The sequence below is a fragment of the Blennius ocellaris genome (genome assembly GCF_963422515.1).
Source record: "Blennius ocellaris genome assembly, chromosome: 15".
NCBI classification, from domain to species: Eukaryota; Metazoa; Chordata; class Actinopteri; order Blenniiformes; family Blenniidae; genus Blennius; species Blennius ocellaris.
This window is the reverse complement of record NC_137664.1, coordinates 7,043,961-7,071,062: the sequence shown is the minus strand read 5'-3', so window position 1 is coordinate 7,071,062 and position 27,102 is coordinate 7,043,961. Positions and strand designations below refer to the sequence as shown.

At 42.1% G+C, this 27,102-nt stretch overlaps 1 protein-coding gene across 3 annotated transcripts; it reads left to right on the top strand.

Annotated features, from left to right (window-relative positions):
* Positions 1-1,876: 1,876 nt before the first annotated feature.
* nacc2 (NACC family member 2) lies at positions 1,877-26,115 on the top strand. Of its 3 annotated transcripts, none has more exons than XM_080509741.1 (8): positions 1,877-1,992; positions 19,347-19,384; positions 20,496-20,677; positions 20,777-21,541; positions 22,964-23,140; positions 24,132-24,237; positions 24,470-24,567; positions 24,663-26,115. In XM_080509741.1, the coding sequence occupies exons 3-8, from the start codon at positions 20,566-20,568 to the stop codon at positions 25,193-25,195; spliced, it is 1,791 nt and encodes a 596-aa protein (XP_080365867.1). In that variant the 5' UTR covers positions 1,877-1,992; positions 19,347-19,384; positions 20,496-20,565; the 3' UTR covers positions 25,196-26,115. The 3 variants fall into 3 exon arrangements, with proteins under 3 accessions (XP_080365867.1, XP_080365866.1, XP_080365868.1); XM_080509742.1 differs by lacking the exon at positions 19,347-19,384 and adding an exon at positions 17,002-17,086 and having other exon boundaries at positions 1,975-1,992; XM_080509740.1 differs by lacking the exon at positions 19,347-19,384 and having other exon boundaries at positions 1,880-1,992.
* The last annotated feature ends 987 nt before the right edge of the window (positions 26,116-27,102 follow it).

The window sequence follows — 27,102 nt, the reverse complement described above, 5'->3', positions numbered from 1 at the left end:
GTTACAATATGTTATTTTGTTTTAGTGCAAAATCAAACTTATGACTTAATAATCTGCCTTTTCCAATAGGGCTTTTTATTCTCTACAAGGTTCCAGCTGATGGGAGGATGGACCTCCTTTTAACCAACTACATTTTATAGCAATTGCGATTGTTCTGTAATCATAGCATATCTAAATGTATTTCAATTTGAAACACACAAACCATATACATCTGTTCTAGCACCCTGCAGTCCTCAGCAGGATAAAGTGACAGAAGATGAGTGGATGGATCAAAAAAGTCCAGCATTCAACCACAAATTACTGCTTAACAAAAAATTTAATATGTGCAGTGCATGAGTGTGCACTTTAAAATAACAGCAGGGCATCGAGATGTATATTTGAGGATTTGTGTGTGACATTAACTGACAAATATTATGGCTGTTGGAGTAGATGAAGTAAACATGTCTTCGCACTTCATTACTGCTTTATCCAGTTCAGGGTCAAAGGGCACTGGGGTCAATCCCAGGTAACTGTGGGCAGTGTACATCACCCTGGGCAAACACAGAGACAGACAGTCACATACACACTATCTATCCATTTTTCATAATGTTTTATTCTGTTTAGGGTGGAATGGGAAGAGGAGCAAATCCCAGCTGAATATGGTCGAGGACAGGGTACACTCTGTTCAGGTCACCAGTGCGTCAAAGAGACAATGGTCACCAATCAATCTTACATGTATGTTTTTGGACGGTGGGAGGAAACCCGGAAAACAAAACCTGACACATGTTCTCGCAAATGTTCTCACCTGCACAGTGAGAACATTCAAACTCCACACAGAAATGCCTAGCCCAGATTTGAAACCCATGGAATCCTCCAAATAATAAATGAATACATATATTCAAATAAAGGGGTTTGAGAACAAAATGATCTAAACACAGACTGTAGTGAAGCATTGTTTCAAGAAAAAGCCAAGATAAAGGACGCGTAACGCAAATCCGAACAGACAGGGAGGCAGCGGAGCCTCCTGCAGTGATTTGCGTGCGGTGGTGGGGGTGATCGCATGCCTGCAGTAAAGAAAAGTTGACTTGAGGTCACACCGCCAGCAGTTGGCGCTTATCATTGAGCAGAGCAGCGCACATGCGCGTCGTGCAGCCTCGGCTGTCATCACAAAAGGACACGTGAGGTAACCACACATGTAAATGTTATTTAGGATCTCATCCGCGCGCCCCTGCCCTACTTAAAGCCCCAAACACACTCCTCTGTGCTGCCTTATTTTCCTTTTTGTTACCCCCCTCCCCCCAATAAAGCTCCACTCCTCTTGTGGGCTTATTTTAAAAAAAAAAAGAAGAAGAAGAAATAAAAACTAGTGGCCTTCAGCAGTGTACACCTTTAAGCCTGCGGAGTGCACCGAGTTCATGCGTCCGTAAAGGCGCACGTTATGACCGCGCGCGGCTGACGGTCCATTGCGCGCACAGATTATTAACATCAGTAGGACAGTTCAATGTGTGTGTGAGCATATACATCTATATGTGTGTGCGTGTGTGTATGCGTGTGTGTGTGTGTGTGTGTGTGCGCGCGCGCGCGCGTGCTTCCAGTCACCTCACAAGTCCAACATGTCTGTGTCTTTAAAAAGAAACTCTGGCGCATGATGTCAGGCTGCTCGCAGTCCCGTATACTGTTCATGTGAGAGCGCCGTTTACTTCCTGCACAGGGACCAGCGAGAGAGAGAGAGAGAGAGAGAGAGAGAGAGAGAGAGAGAGAGCGAGAGAGAGAGAGAGAGAGAGAGAGAGAGAGAGAGCGAGAGAGAGAGAGAGAGAGAGAGATGGGGGGGACGAGCGGCTATAGAAGATAGGACTGAAGTGATAGAGTGAGCCAGCGGACGAGTGAGGGGGGAAACCTGGGGCCTGCCTTCTTTTTTGAAACAAACTTTAGAGGTGATCCGAAGAGGAGACAAGCCTTGTGCCTCGCCTGCGCCAGCTGACAGCCGCATTGTATGGAGTAGCGACGTGTCGGGTAAATATATCCCCCCCACACCTCCTCTTGTCTTGGCTTCATATTTACTGTGCCTGATTTGTATGACGCATAGGCTTTTTTGGCCATGCATTTACTCCCTGGCTGCTGCGTCTCCCGAGTGCGTTTCTCCCGGGTTGCATGTGTGTCGACGAGCGCTGGCACCGCGGCACAAGCAGTCATTCCTCAAAACTCCCACCCCAACTCAGCCTTAAACTTTAGGAAGAAGCGACGCGAAGGTGTTACCCGATGTCTCGTGAGGCTCCAGGTGGATTTGATCAGTGTTTTTCTTTTTTCTTTTTTGGTTTCTTTCCTCCCCTCCACAGATTTGCAGTCTAATGATAACAACCGTCGGAAATAGTGTTGTCATTAGCTGCAACTGTATGAGGGTTGAAAGTGGCAAACTGTAGGCGTTGCGTCATTATGAAGTCTAAAGTTTAAAAAGAAAACTTCATTGTAATGCTATATGTCGACTTTCCTCTGCACACAGATCAATTGAAGTTGCTGGTGTAGTGTAGTATTTTGTAATAATGATATGATCCAGTGGGACTTGCTTCTCAGATTTCCCACCAATAAGCATTTTTCTTGCGTTATCCATATCTGTAAGGTAATTTCATCATCTTTCCCTTTATTGTTTTTGAATTTAAAATCTGCTTGCATTTTGAAAGCTGTATATCTTTTATCCGAAGTGGCATTTTAATTATGTTAAATAGGTTTCACAAGATAACATTGGTTGTAGCATTGAGTCAGAATTGTTTTATTTTAATTTAAAAAGTTACAAATGGAGCACTGTGTTGGAGCACTCTTGTTACGTCAGATCAGTGAGTTAAGAGTGAGTTCACCTCACCTGAACCCTGCAGGCTCTATCAGGCTATACATACACTCCTCCTCTCTCCTGTGTGTACATGGTTGCAGTTGTGTGGCTCACCAGCAAGTAGATTGTGGCAGTTTTCTTCATTTCCTGTCACTTTCCTTCCCTCAGCACACACAAACACACTTTCTCACTGTCACTGTGCTGCCATGGTTATTGTCTGGTCCTCTGTCGCCTTGTGTGATTGTTCCAAATATGCCTGTGAAAAGATTTTTGTAAAAAAAAAAAACCAAGTAGTGTTAGTTGCATGTTTTTTTTGTTTTGTTTCGTGTACATTTTGTTTTTGTCAGGTGATCAAAACCTGAAAAAAAGTGTAACTTGCAGTGTATCGAGCATCCCGCTCTCCAACAGGTGTTGCACAGGTGGGATCTTAAAACTACAGATTTAAGGGTTCCTTAGTTATATGAATCATTTAAAGTGGTGTAGTGTGAAGTTCACACTTCTGCAGTTTTGAATCCAGCATTTTATTGCCCATCTGTTTCTGTTTCTCCCATGTAAAAATATCACTGTTGATAATAAAATGCATTTGCCCGTGCTTCCAAGCAGCCCTTTTAAGACCAGCATGTATCCTCAGATGTACCTGCGTGCCCCAAGGCAACACAAAGACACATTTTTATCATGGTAGTTTATAGGACCCACCCTCCTCTACCAAGAAATCAGTTCAGCGTAATGTGGGTTTGTACTGCCAAGTTTCTATCTTCGGTGTTTAACACATACTGTACATACATGGAAAAAGTAGGACTTTTTGCTCTTTCTCTCGAAAAGGAGGCCTTCCAACACCACTCATCTTTGACTTGGATGTCTGCCAAAGGATTGTGATGGCTCTCAACAGCTGTATTTGTGTGTGTGTGTGTGTGTGTGTGTGTGTGTGTGTGTGTGTGTGTGTGTGTGTGTGTGTGTGTGTGTGTGTGTGTGTGTGTGTGTGTGTGTGTGTGTGTGTGTGTGTGTGTGTGTGTGCGTGTGTGTGCGCGCGCGCACTGGAGTCGTGTCCCGGGATGCCCTTCCTCCATAGGCCTCTCTCACTATACAGCATTCCACAAGGGGGCCCGGGGCTGTGTGCAAGTGGGGAGTGTCAAGGAGAGAGAGAGAGGGAGAGAGAGAAAGAGAGAGAGAGCGAGCGACAACACAGACTCAATAAATATAAGCACACAAGACCATGGGGCTCTTGTCTGATCTCTTGTTAGACCCATAAATGAGCAAGAGTTGATGATATATCTGCACATGACAAAAAAAAAAAAATCCCAGCAAAATTAAATAACTGAATAAAACCGAAGATGAAGGATAGTTTATATAAAATCCTTCTATAGCTTTGTTAGAAATAGGTTATTTGCACTGTTAAATCTTAGGCAGCAAATATTTAATATGAGTTCATTACAATTGTCATATACAGTATCCAATCCGAAATATGCAGCAATTGAACCATTATTCTTTAGTAAAGAAAAAAAAAAAAGCACGCCTATCAATTCAAACTGCATTTATAAAACATGGCAACCATGTTTGGTCCCAGTGCTGCTTCGTTTGCCGCCTCATACTTGCAGCACTTTTCTCTGTATATGCGTGTACACTTGTGCGGGGAGTGTGTTTATGCCTCTTTATTTTCCTTTTCCTGAGACAGTGATGAGTCACTGCTGATGGTATGCGATACAGGGCACCAGTCATACATCAAATTCTCATACATTAGTCCTGTGCTTGTGCAGAGGCCTGTTCAAGTTAAACCTCGGTGGATAAAAACCTGCCTCTGCTTGTGTGTTCAGGCTTGTTTTTCTGTTCTTTGACCTGCAATTCAAACAGTTATGAGTAGCAACTGCAAATTGCTTTTCTATTGAAGGCAATACAACAAGCACAGACTTAAGAAGAATCACATAACATCACTTATATTAGACTTTGAGGTATTTTTTTCAATGTATTTAAAAAAAAAAAGTCAACAAAATCATGAGTCTTCGCTGCTGTTTTACTCCTTGAAGTTGCGACAATTAAACCTGCCTGAAAATTACTCTCAAGATTTTCAAAGTACCGGTATGTCTGCACATTTGGTTTTCTTTGGCTGCCGAGCTGATCATTTGTCATGGAGTCTGTCCCCTTGCTGCATTTTTATTTTTGTGGGATGCTTATAGTAACAAACTGCTTTATGTATCTTCTTGAGGCTTCAAGGAGAGAAAGATAATTGGGTGTCTTTAATGTGGAAAAAAAAATACAGCTAGAACTTGGCAGGATTATACTTCTCTTAATGTTAAAGTAGTTCAGTGAAAATACTTGGCTTTTGATTACTTTGAAGTTGACTGAACGGTATGTTTGAAAGATAACATTGCCGGAGTATCTTCTTGAAGTTAAAGCACTGATTTATGTATCTGTGAAGCTCATGAAATGCATATGAATCGTACACAATGTTGGAAGCCTCTGTGACCTTGTCCTGTCTCAATATTTCCTTATCACAGCCCGAATTAAGCCGGGAGTCACATGAATCAGATGGACTTGCAAATGGTGGTATTTTGCCAGCTGTACTAAAGCATGCGCATACGCTAAATTGCGTCTAAATGTAGCCACAGAGTGACGAGAAGATACCTTGTCAGCTGACGCTTTACCTCTGAATAATTTGAAAGTTTTAAAAAAAGTTCTAAAACCATTTTTTTTTTATATTATACACCCAAGATCTGACTATGATTCTTATTTATCTTCATTTTACTATAGCACTATTGGTTTGCACTCAAACTATTTGCATGTCACATGTTTGTAGCATAGCTGGTGATTTCCAAACACAAGGTTTAGTAGTTCCTCTGATTACTTATTACAAGTGTAATGATAGTACACTGGTAGGTTTTTGACAATCTGGCGCTGATCACTTCACTCGATGGCAATAGACACAATGCTTAGATGAAGCATGTGGGATATTCTTCTTTGTGTATCTGTGTGCATTATCTCGAAGTATTTTCTATTTCCAATTGATGTGTTGTGATGCATGCACAGAGATAAGAATTTTGCCCGTGCTTCAGAAATACCAATCTCTTTTCCATATTTATTGCCATTTTCCAAACACACAATTCATGTCCATGCTGAAATACAGGGGAGTGGAAAAATAATGAGGGAGTAAATGAGAGAAAGAGAGGATCAGCCAAAGCTATTAGGAATCGTGAAATGTAACTGATTTGGGCTGCTTTTGGCTCGCTACACGCTTTTCAGGAAGCCTTCCAAGAATTTAGACAATGAACAGTAAACATGGCATGTTCCTTAGAACAATTCCACATTAGATCGCCGAGATCACGTGTCTCTTTTTTCTCAGAATTGACTGCCCCCACACCACGCCACACTACATTGCAGATAATTGTAGCAGCTAAATCTCATGTTCCCCGTGTATGTACTGTACTTACACTTGACAAGGAGCTCTCACAAACTGACAAATGTGCAGAATTTCTCTCTCTCTCTCTCTCTCTCTCTTTCTCTCTCTCTCTTTCTCTCTCCCTCTCACTTGCACTCTGTCTCGCTCTCTCACACTGTCTCAGAGATTTCTGGTAAGTGACATGTTTGGCCGTTGGCATAATGCCTTGCAAGATCACATGGCATGAATGTCGTGCCTGCATTGTGTGAGTGTGTATGTGTGTGTGTGTGTGAGACTGTGCATGTGTGTGCATTTGTGCTTGAGTATAAGAAGAAACAAAGAAAAGAAAGGGAGTATGTGCACATCTGATTGCTCCAAGTATTTCCAGCATGAATAGAAGCACGTAGCCATAGCAGAGAATTACAGAGTGCTAAGAACTATGACGAAGATGTGTTTCTGCAACAGTCACAGGATGGGAAATGGGATTTTTTTTTTTTTTTTTTTTACTTACTTCATAGCCATAGCCATTTATATTTGATGGTATTTCTGGCTATCAGTCCATTAAGAATTAATTAGGGCTTACCTGGTGCCACAGAGTGCAGTTCTGAAAAATATAACACATTTCCTATTTTTATGTACATATTAGAATGTATAAAACTTTCTAACCCTGACTATATTTGCAAATTCTTATCCTGGTTTGGGGCAAAACTGTTGTCTAATGCTCCTAGAGTTTCGGTGAAGGGCCGTTGGACGTACTGTGAAAGTCAAACTTATAATTCAGGGTGTGATGCACATGAACTCAAACAAACACACACATAAATACACATAAATAAACCCCACAGGACACACAGTCACACAGACAGACTGAGAGAGAGAGAGAGAGAGAGAGAGAGAGTACAGAGGATGGCATTTATCCTCGCAGCCCACCTCAATTTTCCGTGCTCTTTTGCTGTGTGCTGCACAAAATTAAATTTCTGCTAACTTCAAGGCTCTCTCAAGATGCCTGCCCGTAAACAAAGTGTGCTAATTAGTGCATAAGGTAATAGTGAGGGAAACAAATAGGTGCCCCCTCCTCTCTCCCCGCACTCCTGTTCCCCTCCTCTGTGGCAATGACCTGTCCTGTATGTGCTCCTCATGTCCTAAACAGCCTGGCAGAAAGCTCACAGGGGCCCAGTGGAAAAAGACAGGAATCTGAGGCGGGTGGTTTTCAGTACACAGCCCACCCTCCCTCGCTCCCATTTCCAAAGGATAACATGTGTTAGCAATTAGAGCTAAATTACAGCATTACTTACCTGATGCTTTCATGACAATTGTGCTCTCTGCAAAAGGTGAAAGCCACTTTGACTTAAAATTTTGTCTAAATGCTTCTGGCTTTTACTGCTCGAAATCCAGTGTGCTTTGTGGTTACTTCCACTGCAAAATGTCTCATAATCCCCTTTTTTGTTGTCTGACTTTTCATGCTTGTTTATATGGTAAGGAAATTTGCTTATTCCCTTTCTTGGAAGGAGTTACGTGTGTACCTTCTTTTTGCCATTCCTCCCTTTTGTACAGTCATTGTAAAGCTTAACATTAACAAAAAGAAACAAAAGAAAAAAAACTGTTTCAAAGGTAAATAAAGAAAATACATAAGAGGACCATAACAGCTTGCTATTTACCATGGCTCAGGATCATGCAGCAGCAAGTATCTAAAGTCATTTAAGTGAGGATTAAAACTAACCAGTTCCTGGAAGTATTATGAAAATAATGTCCTGTGTAAGCATTTCTTTAATTTTGTGCAACAGCCACACAACATAAATTACCCATCTTCAACAGAGAGACTCAAATCTATACTCCTGTGTATATTCTGAAAACTCAGGTGGCTTTTTTTTTCTTTTCTTTGCCATGTGAGGGCATTACTGTTTATTTAATTCCGACTTGAGACGGGGATAAACAAGCTCTTGTTCGCACGGGCATGCCATAGCTCATTTCAGCATTTTACCAGCGTGATGAGGTTATCCAAGGTGACATGTTATTTGAGCACATGTATGCTAGCTTAGTGTGGTGCTGACTGGGGGATTCTTAGGTCACAGTACAGTGCACGTTGGTGCGTGCCGGTGAGTGTGTGTGTGTGTGTGTGTGTGTGTGTGTGTGTGTGTGTGTGTGTGTGTGTGTGTGTGTGTGTGTGTGTGTGTGTGTGTGTCGGGCAGGGAGTTGTTGTTGTGTAAGCACTCAAAATAAATGTATTGCTGTGTACTTGAACAAGCCATCTTTTATGATACATTTTAACACTGGACAACATTGTGATTTTGATCATGGGAAATCTTTGCTGCATGTCATGAGACATCTTTTGATTCACCTTCCCTAATCATGATATAAAACAGCATTTTGCCTCACAGCAGTTTACCCCCCCCCCCCCTCCATTTCCATGCAGGAGAATGAATTAAAGCATTCTGTCTGCTCTAATTGAAAAATGTACATGGGGCACTGAGGCGTTGTGGGCACGGCTCCCTCTGTATGTCTTTGTCTGTGTGGGTGTGTGTGTGTGTGTGTGTGTGTGCGTGTGTGTGTGTGTGTGTGTTTGTGTATTCCTGTCTGTACACAGTGGGGCACTGATGCTGAAAGATGTGTCCTCATTTTTTTTTCGCATAGCACTGGGCTCCTCTGGCGGCCATGTTGCTCTGCTCTGATGTCACACATGTGTCATTGTAGAACATTCAGCTCAGAAACAACGGCGCAGGGTGATCAAAATGGCATGTTTATTCCCTCCGTAGCCCCCCCACCCGCCCTCTCTTTCTCTCTCTGTCTCTCTGTCTCTCTCTTCTTGTGTCACTCTCTTCCTGTCACTCACTCCTTTGCTAACTGATGGTGTAATATGGACTGGAAGGTTTCAAAGACAATTTGCCTACATTTATTTTGTCATTGAGTAACTCTGTTTTATCCAGAAAATTACTTTTGTGGAGGAAACGCGGCCCTATCCTGCGTGTAATAATCCTATCACAGATCTCGTGGGTTGTTGTTTTTTTTTTATTTCTCTCACCTTGCATGCCCTTGTTTCAATGACACTCTTGCCACAGCTGCTCTCCACCATTAAATACCTTTTCATTTATTTCAATTGTATAATGCAGTATGTCACATGTTGCCAATAAGTTGGAGAAAAAAAGAAGCTACCTGCTATAACCCTGGAGAGGAAATGAAAACTCATTTGAACTTGTTCAGAGGTTAATTTGACATACCAAAACAGTTCTTGGGGTTGAAATGAGTAATTATTGACAGAAGTTAAACAGTGTTCAAATGGGAGTTTGTATTCTTGTTAACATATCAGAACCTTTTTCAAATTTCATAGATTTATTTGGTCAGCTGAAGTATTCCTAAACAAATGGATTAAAAATAATTATAGATATTAATTAGTATAAGGCTTTTCTTTACTTGCGATGTGCACAGTCAGATTGTCTGCGTATTCCTTTAAAATTCAAATATTTGATATTATGTTGGTGTAGTATGCTCATATTTATGATGATAAATAAAATAGCCCACATCTATGGTGATTTCTCACTCGTCATTTTGAAACCACAATATTCTTGTTTCCGTTAATGTTTTGAAACTCCCCTTAGTGAAAAATAAGGTGGTTGATGTGAAAATGATCTGGAAATTCCCAACAGTTACTTGAACCAAGGAAACATCTTGACTAATAATACAACTGCAAAACAAGCTGCTGGTAAGAGTTGATTTATATATATGTGGACAAATGTATCATGTTGGATTGAAAATCTTGGCATGTTTTGCATCTTTGATGGTAGAGTGTCTTTAGAATGGTTGTGTCTTCAGATAAAACCAGAGCAAAATACATAACCGCTAATGTCTATGTGTGCATGAAATGGCAGCATGAGTTATTAGCACATTTTGAAAGTTGGGCCATTTGTAGAGATCAGAATATCTGAAAACAGTTCATCCAAGCTCAGTTTTTGCATTTACTCCTACTTAAGGATTGTCTTTGACTTGATGTCTATATTTATATATTTATTTATTTATCTATATGAGACACGTGTTTCTGAAGTACAGTCTTAAAAGACCCACAATAGGTGAGTCAATTCCCCCTGTTAATGGAGAAGGTCTATTTCAACTATGTGGAAAATGCACATACAATTTAGAAAAGTAGTGAAGTTACTTACTTGTCACTAAAATAAAAAATAAAAAAATTGTTGTATTGTAATATAGTTATATTGTTTTGACAAATGAGCTGAGAAGAACTGTCTCATGACTGATTCAGTTAATTAGAAGTGAAATGTTGCTGTACACATTTATTTTGATGTGTTTAAGTCAGTCTTTATTGATGTTTGGTATTTCAAACGGTCAGACATAACCTTGCATAAAACATTGATCAATGATTGAAAGAAAACAAGAAGAGGCAGCAACAAAGTAGTAAGTTGAGTATTATAAAGATAAGTTAAATACATCTCTGTACTCTGGGTCAGACTGATGTCAGTAAACTCTAAAACCTAGGAAGCACCCCAGGAAGCAGGACAAAGAGAAACTGCAACCTCTCTCTACCTCCCTCTCCAACCTCCAAGTAATTGTAGCATCACTGTTAATTTCACAAAAGTCACAAAACAGGAATGCGTTACTCCATAACAATGCTGCTCAGTGCTACGGAAAGGTAAAAGTCAGAGACGTCAATCCACAGCTTCCGCAATGAATTCTGAATTGGCAAATATGAAACATGATATGCTTTTATTAAAACAACAATAACAACAACAACAGATACTTGAGTTTGGACTGGAGCTACTCTCATGTCCACCCAAATATTTAAAACCTCCAATGATTTTTATTTAAAATGTATCTTGAGTTTCAATATTTAGTATGCAGTTTGTTGTTCAGCCTGAATCACCCTTTGTGCATTTGCAGGTTTTCTCCAGGTACTTTCAAAGTGTAAACACATCGTTTAAGGTTAAATGACGTGTCTAAATAGGCCAAGTGTGTGTCTGTCTCTCTGTGTTGCCCTGTAATGGTCACTTTGTGACCCAGAGTAGTATCAACTGTTTTTGACGATGGATAAACACGGGTGATGAGACATCCTAAACTGGTGTGCTACACATAATGTAGTTTATACACAGTGCATTTGCATGTGCAGGCCCAGCACTAATACCCTTTCATTTCACGCTGACTTATTCCATTTTCTCCGTGTTTTACTGTCTCATGCGCCACGGAAATCAAATCGTGTTTGGAACTAATGCATAGGGCTGATACTCATACTCTCACAAACATGCAGACATCCTGTGAAAATCTAACCTAATTGCAGTCCTTGTGTGACAGTGACACTCAACAGGCCATCTCATGGTCCCTGTGTCCCCAGATTGAGGTCATGTTGAACAGGCTATCCAAGGTTAGGTTACCAAGCAAGCAAAGTAATGTACGCATGCTCAGGATTGTCCTGAAAAGGTCCTGAAAATCTTGTTTAATACAGTTGTGTTGCATGAAATTTCTTTCTTTCTTTTTTTTTTTTTTTTTTTTGTTTCCTAGTAAAAAAGATAAGATTAACGTTTAAAGAGGCTGTTACCAGAGACTTTGGGCCTTGCCGCCTAAATAATGACTGTTAAATCTCTTATCAAAATTGCAGCCATGCCAGCCTCAGAGTACTTGTTGTTCTCTGTGTGGCTGAAGAAATATCAACACTATCGTGCATAATAAGGGTCAGCAGGGGATTCTTAGGGAGTTAACGGGCTAAATATATGGATGCGGTTTGAAGACCCTGTGTTCATGGATCAAAATTGGAAGCTGCAGCATTAATCCACTGTGTTTAAGACTATTAGATTATCATTTAGCCAGGTGTGCTTGCACAGCAGCAGTGACACACCCGTCTTAGGATTGTACTTGCAGGAATAAATTACCATGCGACTTCAAATACAGGCATACGGTGTGTAGCCAATTAGCTCCTTTTTGAGAAAGTACGATCACCTGCTGAGGCACAATCACATTCTGGAAAAGTGCCCCTTTGATATGCCAAAGTAGAGTCACAAGGCATGGCTGCAATAACCCAGGTGTGATGCCAAGGTCAAATCCAGTTTGATTTAAGATCGGTTGGGGGGGTGGGGGGCTGTTTCGTTATTTGTTCAAATTTACCTCAGTTTGAGTAGTGACCTGGTTTTATTACGATCTGCTTCAGACTCAATTGACTGAGCCTAAATGAGGTTACATTTCAACAAAACACGCTTAACTCTGCTCCAATAAGTTTTTGTTAACTATTATAGAAGTATTGACTCAACTTTATTATTGTTTCAAATATAATTTAGTACCTGAGAAAAATACATTGTGCACAATAGATAGTATAGTTAAGTTAGCAGTCTATTTAAATTGCAATTTGCATAATCCTATGTTCTGCTGATATTTTCTCATAATATCCATCCATCTTTTATAGAGACACACAAACACTGAGTGTGTACATATATATGTATATTAAAAAATAACAAGCCATAAAAAGCACAAAACAGACAGAGTTTGAATATTCTCCATCCTCTGCTCATTAAAACCGATATTGTACTGGCAACGCATCACAAGCATGAAATTCAATCTCGGAGGCTCATGGAAAATATATAGTTATGCGCTGTATTTTTGACACCCCACAGTCACGCGACAGCTGCAAGTTGGTATCGACGTAAAGGATTTATCAGTTCGCAAACACTACTCCCCCCCCCCCCCCCCCACCGAAAAAAAAAGGAATATCACATGATAGTCATTGTGCAGTACTTAATACTGTGTCCACACATGCAAATATTGCTGCTCTTTCATTCTGCTGATGCCTCCTGAATCATTTCTTGCACTTTCAGGTTTTTCTCTCGCTCTCTCTCTCGCTCTCTCTCTCTCTCTCTCTCTCTCTCTCTCTCTCTCTCTCTCTCTCTCTCTCCTCCCTCCTCATCCTCTTCTTGTGCTGCTTATGTAGTTTCCTTTTAACTTGGATGTCAGGGGAGTTTCTGGTCTTGTGTCAGTGCTGGTTCAAAATATCTCGGTCTTGCGTGAGTCCCAGACCCAAGTTTCGCTGCTGCTCTCACGTCATATTTATGTGTTGCTATAAACTGGAACGACCCGCAGGCCCCCATGGTTCTGCAATATGAGCTTAATATGAGTGAGAAATCCAACCTGTCCTTTTTTCTCATGTTATTTTATGACACCCCCCCCCCCCCTTTTTTTTTTTTTTTTTGTTTCTCTCTGTCCCAGAAACAAAAGGTTCTCTGGGAAGCCTCTTTGGTGGAACTGACATTTTAGAGTCCGTTATGTGCAGGTAGAATCTCTTTTGATTAGAACAAAGTGTCAGTTTGCTGATGTGACTTGGCTGTATCTGTTGCCCTGCTTGAAACAGCAGGCAAGAAATAGTTTTAAATTATACAATATATCAAATCTTTGCTGTAGTAGTCACAGCTTAATAGGAGTATGCCTAGCACAGCAAGTAAAGACTGTTTTACCTTCTGATTCTTTTTCCACCCTTCTAGTTTTCTGTATTTTTTTTTGTAACTCAATTTTTTTTCCTCTCAGCTCTTTTTGAGCTTTACATTCCTCTTGTCTCTCGGCTCATTTCATTTCCCTTTTCCTCTCTTAGCCGTGCTCTCCTTGTGACTGTGCCTTGTCAACTTCTCCCTTGTTTTCTATTTGCATCTTTCACACACACTCCCTCACTTTTTCCTTTTTTATTTTGTCCTCACTCTGCATGCTGTTGTCACTTTTCTCCATTCAAGTCCCCCTCCCTCCCTCCCTCCCTCCCTCCAGTACCCCCCCCCCCCCCCCCCCCCCCTTCTCATTCGCCATGTCCTCAACTCTCCTTTATATTTGTGCGATGTAGTAGCCACTGCTACTGTTTGTTGTTTACCTCCCACAACCACTTGGAGTCCATTAGCAATGCTGTTGCCTCGGGAGAATCACTCACACATACTCAAACAAGCACGTATATACACACACACACACACACACACACACACACACACACACACACACACACACACACACACACACACACACACACACACACACACACACACACACACACACACACACACACACACATTTACTGTACATACATAATCTTCCCCTTTGTCTGGTTTGCACTAAGACTACAGGCTGAACTGACAGGTAGTCCACTGTTAAGGTCGGTTTCTGGAGCAGCTTTGTGTTGGATACTGTCTCCAAACCACTGTGGAATGTTTCTTTGGTGCGTCGAAAGGTTGTAGTTGTGAATGTGCCTCCCTTCTGGTTTCTTCTCCAGGACTGCTGCACATTAATATAACATGTACATTTTTGTGTTGGAGTGTGCATGCTACTTTTTTTCTTATGGTTATGGAAAAGGCCTTCAGCTGTTTAATGATTAGGATTCTGACAGGGATTATAAAGTATAATAGCAAGACATTTTGTGTTGAGTGCAGTTGTGCAATGTATTGAAGAAGTTCAATGGAAATGAATTCCAATTGCTTGAAAAGTAAGTGCAACACTTTTATCATAGGCATGTCACATATAGACAAGAATCAGTAAGTCGTGGCATTTACCAGAGATGAGCAACTTTGAGCAATGTGATATTGTGCAGGAGACAAAAATGTGACCATCTCTACAAGAGTCAAATTGTGTTTACATTTTCTATAAAGACTTATAGGAAGAAGAGCAGCTGATAAGAGGACTAATTTTTGGTTTGTAATTTTACCCTAACTCAGACTTTGGGCTAAAGATGGTTGACATCCTTGTCAAGACACTTGTATATCACAGTGCGAACTCAGAAACACACAATATGCAATTTACAGTCCCCAGTTTAGCTCACAACCATGTCTTTGGTTTGTGGCATTTGAGGAAAAACAGCACATGCTCAGGGAGAACATGCAAATTCACCTGGACTGAATTAACCTTCTTGCCACGAGGCAAGCATGCTAACCACTACCCCACTGTGTCGCTCAGTTGTTAAATCAGTTACATTAAAAACTATGACGTAAAGTAAAAGAATAACAATACACGTTTTTTTCAATCTTAATTTTTCTTATTTGAAAAATGTGAAATGTGGCAATATGAGTTTTAAGTCAGTTTTTGTGTTTTATTTTTTGTGTCACTGCACTGCTTTAGTTCACACTGCAGTACAGCTGTTCATCTTATCCTCCTTCAGACCATGAGTTACATTATTGGTGCGTATTGAGTGACTACAAGTGGAACGATACCAGACAATATTCAGCCCACAACAAATCATTTCATAGTTGTCTCTTTGTTACATAACAGCAATGAATCATGGGGATTTGTTTTTTGTTTTTTTTAAAGGAAAAAAAAAAGATTTTGATCCTGACTATGCACAGACAACTTCACCCAGCAGGGTCTATACGCAGCGAATGATGTTGCATTACAAGCACTGATAAGCAACCTCTCTCTACCTCCCTCTCTCTCTCTCGACATCCCATAATGATACTCAGACAGACTCCGGCAGACACCCGCTCATCCCCGATTGGTAGAACTGTTGCCAGGGAGCGTTGCCGTCTCAACGTGGATAGAATCTGTTGTCTGGTACACTTTAGACATGAGAACAACTGCAGGATCTGAATATTTATAACGAGGGGACTGTTCATATTGAGATTGTATAGAGGCAACATAAGCAAGAGAAGGATGTGTGTCTGTTTGACTCAGTAGCATTTTATTTTTTTTATAATTATAATTAAGATTTTTTTTTTTTATGTGTTAGCTGTACTTTAGCAATGTAACTAATGTCAATGACTTTTACGTGCCATGACAAGACATGCTTTCAGTGAAGTGTTTACAACCAGGTCATGCGAGATCAGTATTAGTATTCATTGAACTTACTTGAGCTACTCCACAAAGCGGTAAGCACATGAATCACAATAGCATAAGACTTTTATGGTTTTATGCTTGAATGTTCAACTATTGTCAATTTGTAGACGGCTACAGTATAACTGATAATTAAAACCTGTGTGTGTATGTGTGTGCGCACACGCACGCGCATGGGTTTGTTTGCCATCTGGCGAATCGTCTCATTTCTTCATATTATTCAAATATGCCTGGACCTGCTGCTACAGTTAATAACACTGTGCGTAGGTATGAATCCTTGATTAAAATGGATGTAACACATTCCAACAAAGCAGACAGCAGCAATCAGAGCTGCATTCAAATCCCATATCTAAACTCACAAACTATGTCCACACACACACACGCACTCACACACACACCGCCCCACACATACACATGCCTAGCATAAAGTGCCAAAAGTCACAGCCGGGTATATTATGATGATTATAAAAACACGCCTTGGTATGCGAGAAACTTTGACATGGAAATGCAAACACACTCGGTTGGAAATGAGGACACAAAGTACAGAGAGGCGCACACACACACACACACACACACACACACACACACACACACACACACACACACACACACACACCACACACACACACTCAATCACTCATTAGACAAACAAGTCGAGGGAGTCTGTGCCTTATATTTTTTTATCAAGGTTGTGCAAAGTCTATATTTAATGTAGGCTGCATGAGGGTGGAATTTGCATGTGCATGTTTCTGTGAGTACACGTGCACATTATTCATCTGTGTGAATGTGTGTGTTCCGTGTGCGCACTCCGATAATGTATATGCACCTTTATTTTCATCACCATTCAAGCATACATTTACATGAACCTGCGGCTCTGTATATGTGAAATGTGGCACACCGCCGTCCTGTCTGCCTGACTCAACATATTCTCTGTTCACTCTCCTTTGCTCTTTCTCTCCCCCTCCCTCTTCCTCTTTTCCCTCGCTCTGCCCCCCCCCCCCCCCCCCCCCTCCCTCTCGCTCTGCCTGGCTGGCACGTACATGCATGTCTGTAGACTCTGTACTGTGCTTGCTGCCGTGGCACGCGCCAACCTCACTGCAATGCAGCCCTGTGTGCATTAATTGGCAGAGAGACAGTGGGTACGTGGTATGCAGGGCGGGAAGGATAGAGAACAGGGAGAGGAGAGAAGCACGAGGCAATGCGAGGACACAATAGGCAGAGTAATTGATGGACGGACCGAAGGACAAGCAGTGTGGAGGGTTCACAGAGGGACAGACAAGACAGACAAACAAGCAGAATTTGTACTGCTGAGTATGCAGAGGGAGATTACCTGACTGTGTGTGTGTGTGTGTGTGTGTGTGTGTGTGTGTGTGTGTGTGTGTGTGTGTGTGTGTGTGTGTGTGAGAGAGTGTGAATATGTCTGTTTGCATTAGTGTGTGTGCATATGCAGGCTTGTTTCTCCTGCGTTTTGACTGTGCTTTTTGTGTGCGCTCACTCATGTGTGCCTATATGTGCCGTGCAGATATCACACTGCTGGGGCACAGCTCTCTAAACCAAAGTCTGACTCACTGTATTCAACGCTTTGAGATATCCTCCCTTTCATATTTCCGCTGTGACTGAAGAGTAAAAGTTTGCTCAGTTTAGTGCAACTTTCTCCACTTCAGGTTTCTTTGGCAAAGAACGAAGCTCAATCTGCCTTGATACTTTCTGGTGACACCTTCAGATGTAAAAATGCTCTGCATCAGCTCTATATACACACATTTCCTTCAGATCGCATATTGTAACAGGAACGGACGCAATGAGATTTTAAGATAATTTATCACCATGTTTACTGTCTTCATGTCTCATCACTTAAAACACAGGGTGGCACTGAGCGAGCTGTCTCTTGTATTTTTTTTTTCCTCTACCGAGCAAGAATTACACAACATTCATGTGTATGTGTGCGTACACAGATACTGTAAAAATTCTCTTACTCATCCGTTACAGCAGTTTTGCATTTATATCCTCCCACACCATCACACGTCTTTCTGGAACTTCTCCTGTGGTAACTGTACTTCTTTTCGCTGTTGTCCTATCACAGGCTGCGACATCTGGCTCCTGTCCTCCCTCATCCACATCAAGTTACATTTAGGGAGGCCTTCTGTGTGCCGGCCAAAAACGAAACAAGAGAAAACACTGAAATGCCACCTGAATAAGCTGAGCGACCAAAGCGGAGGTGTAAATTAATCATTTAATTTATCAATTCATGCAGAAATACAAAATAGTCTTGCGTGAAGACAGTGCTTCGTTGTGTTTATGTGTAGGTGTTTGGCAGAGATAGCCTTGCATGATTCAGAGAAAATACACAACACTTGCTCAAAAGTAAAACCTCCTCTTTTTTTAAACTATTGTCTTCGAGAGATTGTAAGAAAATGGGAAATACCTTGACATAGCAGACGGTGTTTTTGATTAACCTTTTCAATTCTACATTTGGGAGGATTAGAGTGTTGCTGCATTGTGTATAATAAAGCTTCCACTTTGGTAAAGCTCTGTGACGCATTCTCCCTTGAATTGCGTCAAACAGGGATTTCAGAAGTTTCTCTATTCATTGTCTAATTAATTAATGGTGGCTATGACCTCGCCAAGCTTTTCCCATTTCTGTTTTGTCTTAGTCACTCTCCTCCTCTTTCTATCAGACCATATAGACATCTGTGTCCAGGGGCAAGTGGCAGAAGTTGCTTCAACCTAATTGTCTTTCTCTACTCGTACTGTCCTCAAATGACTTTCTCTCTGTCTCAACTCTCCCCTCCCCTCCCCTGATTCTCGCTAGCTCTGCCCAGTCTCTGTCTCTGTCTGTAACTGTAGCCTGTGTTTTTCTCTCCCTCCCACTCCCTGCGACGTATAGATACTGCATTGATCAGACACACGCGCGCAGACACATGCACACACACGCACACACTGAGCCTCCCACTCCTTTCATCATTGATTCGCTCTGCTCTGGTCTCTCTCTTTCTCTCCCCCCCCCTCCATTCTCTTTCTCCCTTTCTCACACTCCCTCTCTCTACAGCGGCACTTGTTGAATTCAACCCTTGGAGAATAGAGAGAGGGGAGAGAAACAGAGAGAGATAATGACAAGGAGGCAGAGGGAGGCTTTGAGACATTGCTAGAACAGACAGTGTGCAGAGAGAATGGGGCTTTGGAGGATATAGAGATAGAAGATAGGCAAGGGTAGACAGACAGAAAAGTCAGTCAGACAGCACAGAGATTCATCCTTGAGACAGGAGGAATGACACTTTAAGTGAAAGAGAGAGTCGACCAGACGGAGTACAGAGTGCTCTCTTTCCATCACTAACTCTTCCTCTTCTGTCCTGGTCCTGACTGCTGCTGCTGCTGCTGCTGCTGCTGTGTTTGTGTGACAAGACTCCATGGTGCTTTAACCAGAAGACTGGCTTACACAGGTCAGAACTGTCTGGGATAACAGTGGGCGCTCTTTTTGTGCATGTGGTAAAGGCTGCTAGCAGAGGAAAGTCATGTGGTGGTTCCTACACAGTGATGTCCCTATGCAGCCCCTACTGCATAGGGACATGTGTATTTATGCATGCCCACTTTTATGTAAGTAAGCCGGGTTGCATGGCTCTGTCTGTGTGGCGCGCATGAAGTGGGAGAGAGAGAAATCCAGTGAGTGTGTGTTTGAGAGAGAGGCGGTGACATTTTTTTTTCTTTTTTTTGTTCAGTTTGTATTCCTGGAAACTGTTCTGCAGCATTGCTCAATAATGAAACTAGTGCGTATATGTATGTGTGTGGGTTGGTGGGGAGACAAAAACAATGATACAAGGTTCATGGCAGGAGAGAAGGTGAAAATATGCCTGGAGAATGTTACTGAAAAGGAGACAAGGGAGCTATTAAAGTAAAGATGAAATAGCGGATTGCACCGGACGGATTCCTTGCCAGTTTAGAAAAAGAGCACATGCTGACAAAGGTACAACACTGTGTCAGCAAAATGAAGGAGAATCTCGAAAGCTATGACATGGAAAACTGATTGGGGTTTTCTTGCAAAGAAAAGTTGCTGTCCAGGCTGACTTGAAGCCCATCAAAGTCCATGCTGAGAGAGAGAATTGTTGTTGATGCATTTAGTGCAGGGAATGAGTCCAAGGTTTTAGACATGTAAAATAACATAGCCTCAAGGTGTTTCACAATCTTCTATGTACAGTAGACTTGGCATTGTATTTGCTTTTCTTCTTTTTTTTTTTTTTTTCCTTCTCCAGTGGAGTGGCTTGACTCCTCCTTTTTCTCTCCTGCCTCAACCCTCTCACCCACTATCGCCGCATATCCATCTTTCTTTCACACACCTCTCACTTCTCCCTCAACTGTATTCATTTTCTCACTTCATCTCAACTCTATTTCCATTCTTACTCTTTGCTTCCTCTAACGTTCTCTCAATTTTCTCTTCGCGCCTCCCTGCCTCCCTCCGGCATGTCTTTTTTATCTTTCACGCATTTTACATTCGCTCTTTCTTTCTCACTGTATATCTCTTCTACATATCTTCTCTTTTTTCCTTTGTTTTTACAGATGCCTCTCTCAGTGGCAAAATCTGCAGTGAATATCTGAAACCCCATATTCCTCTCCCTCTGCGGCCAACATGTCCCAGCTGCTCCATGTGGAGATCCCAAACTTTGGAGCCACAGTTCTGGGCTCTCTTAACGAGCAGCGCCTGCTGGGACACTACTGTGATGTATCCATTCTGGTCAAAGGTTGGTTTTCATCAATTCTTCAGGATTTATAGTGTATGAGGAACGTCGAAACATTGCTAAATGGGTGTTTGATCTATGTCCCTCACTTTTTTCTCCCAGGTCAAGCTTTCAAAGCCCACCGGGCCGTCTTGGCTGCCAGCAGCCTCTACTTTCGCGACCTCTTCAGCAGCTCCACCAAGACCCAGTTTGAGTTGCCTTCCTCAGTCACACCTGCTTGCTTTGAGCAGATCCTCAGTTTCTGCTACACAGGGAAGCTCACAATGGCAGCTAGTGAACAGCTGGTGGTCATGTACACAGCCGGCTACCTCCAAATTCAGCATATAGTAGAAAGAGGTATGGACCTGATGTTCAAGGCCAACTCACCTCACTGTGACTCCCAAACAGCAGGATCCTTGGAAGAAACAGGATCTGAGCCACAGAGTCCTTGTAATAATGGTAACGGCCTCACAGTGGCCGCCCTTTTGGGAACCCCAGGCTGGTCTCCATCCTTACTCATGCCACACCGCAAGATCAAGCTAGAAAGTGGTGACCCGACACCCGTGACAATACCCTCAACGCAAAGCAAGATTTCGTCTTCAGAGCTGGGGAGTCGTTTGTCAAGGGCAAGTTCACTCTTTTACACGACGGCTGGCGGGAACCCCATTCCTGGCATGCCTACTTTCCACCTTCATGCAACCAGCGGAGGAGGAGGCGGGGCAGGAGGAGGAGTTGAAAGATCAAGTCCTGGAGCATCCAGCCTGCCCACAACTGACAGCCCCACCTCCTACCAGAATGAGGATGAGGAGTTTGAGGAAGAGCCCTACGATGGGATCACTGAGGAGGCCTACAGTCACCTTTATGGACGTTCCGCTAACCCTTATGGGAGTGAGTAAAATCTTTGATAATATGTGCTCAGGTTTATCAAACATCACTATAAGTTTACTTTCTTTTTTAATATTTTACGACGAACCTCTCAAAAAATGCAGAACATTCCTTGTAAATGAAAAACTAACATTCCATTTTCATCCACAAATTTTTTTATTCTGTGACACTGACTTACTACATACACTTATAACACTGCCTTTCCAAGTCCGTGACTGTGCCCAGCTTCAGTTTTTTTCTCCTAGACATCCAAAATTTGCCTAAGTGCTTTATGTCCACCACTGTTCTTGGATAAGGGAAGTTCATTTGATATCAAACCAATCTTAAAGTAAAACTCAGCATGACTTGCCAAAAATATAATGATATATCCAGATCTGTTGTGGATTGTGCAGAGGAAAAAAAAAGACAAAGAACTGATGCACATTTATTTTATCCCACTTACATTATTTTCTGTTTCATAAATCACGTATCCTGCATGTCTTTAGAAATGCAGGATGTTGTGCCTCCAGTGTGTGTGTGGGTTCTCTCAGCATAAAGATAGCTTTATGGAGTTATGATTAGTGTGCATCGTGACCAACAACACACTCCTTATCACAGTTACGACAGCTGGTCTGTGCTGCCTTTTGTTATGGCATTCCACCACAATATCATATTAGCGTAGATCTGTCCACACATGTACGCATGGACGCTACATGCAAGTTTGTGCATGCACATAAGCACAGACTGAGTCCAGATGGATAGTCAGAAACTCACTTGTGCATACGCATGCCAGTATTATTCTTCACATCTGGCAGCTCAAAAGCATCACACAGGTTTGTCAAATTCTAGAGTTTCAGATATTTATGAAATACACTCTATCTGCAATCAGTCAGAGAGCCCGAGGGTGACATTGTGGGATATTTGAGAACCGTGCACATCATTCCTTTGACACACACACACACACACACACACACACACACACACACACACACACACACACACACACACACACACACACACACACACACACACACACACACACACACACACACAGACACACACAAGTTCTCCTAGAGGTTAAGGGAAAACATTTTTGTGAGCCAGAACCCTACACCCAGCTTTAGATATGTTCCCCTCCAAAACTGGAGTTGCTGATGCAGCATCATAACTTATCTGGGAGATATCTGCAATGCTCTAAAACATTCATGAAACACAACAAACTTGTATGAGATTACCTGAACCTGCTGGGATAATTATATCCTATAGCTTTCCCCTCTAATAGTGCCACAGAGGATGGGTGTATAACTGCTTCTGCAGATTGTATTGCACTGAGCTAATGAACGCTTGCACATTTATCTATAGCTGTAACACAAAACCACATAACTTTTTTGGGAGTTTTTTTTTTTGTTTGTTTCTAAAATCCGTTTTCCCTCTAACTTTGATTAGTCCAGGACAAGCCAGAGATGGCAGCAGTGCCCTTGGCCTTGGAGAACCGCAACTGCGTGCTGATCCGCCGGGACCTGGTGGCTCTGCCCGCAAGTCTCATAAGCCAGATAGGCTACCGGTGCCACCCTAAGCTCTACACTGAGGGGGACCCGGGGGAGAAGCTGGAATTGGTAGTTGGTAAGCACGCATTCACCCACTCACATAATTAAGTCATTTACATTTTTTAAAGAGAATCATAGTTATGGAGGTCGAAGGTGGACTGCCTCAGAGGGTTCAACTTATGTCACTGTGCCTGTTGGTCTTAAAGTGATAAAACAAAGCCAGAGAATGTATTTGCAGAGAGTTAGAACCGTGACAGAAGGAGAGCCATCTCTGTGGTTATCAATCAGGCTTTTATGGAAGAGTGACTAGATGGAAGTCACTCTAGAGTAAAAAAGCACATGACTGCCTGCCGGGCGTTTGCAGAATGGCCCTCACAGAACTCTGAGTATATGAGGAAAAATACTTTCTTAGGTGTGATGAGATAAAACCTGAAGTCTTTGGACTGGATGCCAGATATCGCTCTTGGCATTCAGACCTCAGACTTTCAAAGAGAACAGGTACCACTCAACATGTAGGTAATACATTTTTCCTACAGTGTGTGTGGCAAAAAAGTGGAATAAGTTCAGGATTGAATCCTTCCAGACAAAAGAATGGAGTCTGAATAGTTCCTACTATAATTCACAGAGATTGCTGAACACAATGGCACATGGCAGTTGCGGTCGATAATAAATAAAAAAAATGTCTGGTGCAAGAGTTCAGAATGTTACCACTTGTTCAGATTCAATCAAATCCTAATGTTATTCCATTAAAAACAGAAATGAATACAATGGAAGTGTGTAATTCAGTCTGGATGTAAGATGTAGAATACAAAACATAAATGTGAAAGAGACTGTGTTTTAAAAGAAAATGTAAAACTGTGTAATGTAATAGCCTGAAATCCTCGCTGCTCTCAGAGTTTCTGATCGCACGCTGGGCTGCTAAAGCTTTGTCTCATTCATGTTAAGGTCTCTGTGAATACAGAATTTAACTTTGGAAAAGATTGAAATGGAGTCTTTAAAAAACTCAGAAAGATATTGTCATGAAAACACATTTCCCTGCAAATCATTTCTGTATCCACGCTGCACAGGTACACAAGTGTTCATGACACGAGGCCAACTGATGAATTGCCATTTGTGTGCTGGTATCAAACACAAAGTCCTGCTCCGACGCCTGTTAGCCACGTTCTTTGATAGGTGAGTATAAAGACATGCACAAATAAGCAGTTTGTCTTTTTGTTTGGAGAAGTCTCTTCAATTTGAGGTCTGTGTGTGACTCCAACACTACTGCTGTTGTAACAAAGCAACTTTCACACTCCATCTGTGGCCATGTTGTGCAATGCGGTTAATTGTGTGAGTTCTCATGTTTTGTCTCCTTATATGCCTGCTGCTGACTCTGCCCCCTGGTGTCCACTCTTTATTCTTGCAGAAACACTTTAGCCAATAGCTGTGGGACAGGTATCCGTTCTTCTACTAGTGACCCAAGTAGAAAGCCCCTGGACAGCAGGGTCCTCAACGCTGTCAAACGTACGTGTATTATCCAACTCATCTAGTAATTGAAATAGAATTTACTACAAGCTTAATGTGTCTACATGGATTTTGCTGTTTTCTTTCTTTTACAGTCTACTGTCAAAATTTCAACCCTAACTTCAAGGAGAGTGAAATGAATGTGATTGCTGCTGACATGTGCACAAATGCAAGGCGTGTCCGCAAACGATGGCTGCCCAAGATCAAGTCTATGCTGCCTGATAGCATGGAAGTCTACCGTGCAGGAATGGGCATGGGTGCTGCTGTTGGTCTGGGCCTGGCTCTTGGCACCCCGCAGTCTGGTGTACCCCTCCCCTTCGAGTCTGACTTCAAGAACCTGGAGCAGAGGTTGTATCCAGATCGCAAGGAACCTCTCAGGACTCACCCACCACTGGCTGAAGGGAGCCCCGTTTCTGGGGCCGAAGGAGCAGAGGCTGAAGCTGAAGGTGAAGGAGTCGTCCAAGAGGAACCAGCGGAAGACGAAGAGGATGCTGGCTTGGAGGGTGTAGACGGATCACATAAGGCGCCTACTCTGATCCCAGGAGCTGAAGCGGGGAACTGTGGTGACACGCCATCTGAGCAGGAAGGGGAGAGTTTTGGACAAGGTCTAAGGGTGAATGGACAGTGAATGTCCTTTTGGGCTGCCTCTCAAATTGTGAAATCTGTTCGACACCGATATTTCTTTTGCTTGCTCTCTTACTCAACATGTTGTCCACCACTCTTTCCCCTCCTCTGTGCTTCCTCAACAGGAGTTTTTCAGCACAAAAGGGTTGCATTCATGGATCTTGCTATTCAGAAATTCACACATGCATGCGCACATGTGTGCTTGTGTATTCGCATACTTACCGATAGTAGAAGGAGACACAGGCATGGCATCAGCACATTCAGAAAATCACCCGTTTTTGCTCCACCCTTTTCTCAGTATACTCAATATGTATTCACTATTTTCAGCACCCGCAGCAATATTACAGAGGCCTGATCGCAAAACAAATGGCTTTAATAATTCATCATTTCAGTGCAATGTACAAGGAACACCTGCTTTGCTGGTCATTTATGGAATGCGGTCTAATGGTTTGTAAAATGATTCAGTTTTCTTGGAAAGCTGCATCTGAAAATAACCCATGTAACCTTGGGAATAACAGATCAGAGAAACACGACTCCCTAAAAAAAGAGCAGTGGTTGCAGTGTTTGACCACTTTACATTATATTACTGTATCATAAATATGTATGAATATATTACAAAGGTTGTATTACAGTTAAAGGTCATGTAGTGTCTTAGCACCATCAAAACTGTTTTCCTGTCCGTTATATCAGCATGCCATCTCTACAATGAGGACTATGAAGTGTTTTCCTGTGAATGCTAAAGACTTCTCAATAATCCCAACAACACATCTATCAGATGGAGCTTTTTTCCTGCATATTTGCCCATTACAAATATTGGAAGAGATTGTGAATGTGATGCCTGTGTCTGCTCCAAACCGCCACTCCCACCCATACATACACACACATGTGCACACATTTCTCACTCTATGATACTAGCCTTTGATATCTGCACCAATGTATTAAACACACTGCCCCCCCCCCCCCCCCCCTCCCCCAAAAAAGTCTTTTTTTTTTCAACGTATGAAATGACATCCTTCTGTCTTGGAGATACAGAGACGTGAACAAAGACCATGTGCTAAAGTCCAAGCTTGCATGCATTAATGGATACTGAAAACAACAACGACAAAGCCACAAACCTGCATCTAATTAAGATAACAGCTACTGTTGCCTCGAGATATGCCATTAATACGCAAAAGGACTTTCTCCGTTTCTCACTGGGATCTGACCTCAGCTTGACATGTTTGAACTGACCTGGGTGTGACCCAGGACTCACTGTGTATGACACAGGATACTTTTGATTTTGATTTGTTTGTTGTTGTTTGTTTTGTTTTGTTTTGTTTTTTTCAAACTACAGTGTGTTATTACCACAAATTGAGGAGACTGAATATTTGGAGTTGTAAGAGAAAGTGCACTACACTGAGTGGTGGAAGAGAAAAAATGGCAGAGAGAAGCATTGTTCCACCTTGATGTGGTGACGTGTAATGCACCGAGACTACACAGTCCGGGTTCCATCGTTCTTTTTGTTTGTTTTTAATGGGGGGGAGGGAGGGGTAAATTATTGAATAAAACTTATACGAGCAATTTATGCTGGCTTTTTTTTGCATTTGCACTTCAGAAGGTTGAAGGATGGGAAACGAAGAGTTTGGGAAAACAGACCGGTATTAAAGACTCCTGATCTCCATCACAGCGTCCTGTTTATGTAATTGATCGGGACGTTGTGGGTTTGGAAAGAAACGGCAGGTCTTCCTGACGGTGACTGTTTCTGTAATTTGGAACGGGGGAGTGAAGCAATGTCGCAGGGACATTAACCTGCATTTGTCATACCTATTTGGATTCTTCGTTTTGATATCTGTTCGTAAAGCTTTTCGTTTGCCACACTGAGGATGCAATCCGAACTGCCTTTCTCCCTTGTTTCCTGCATTAACTTTAAAA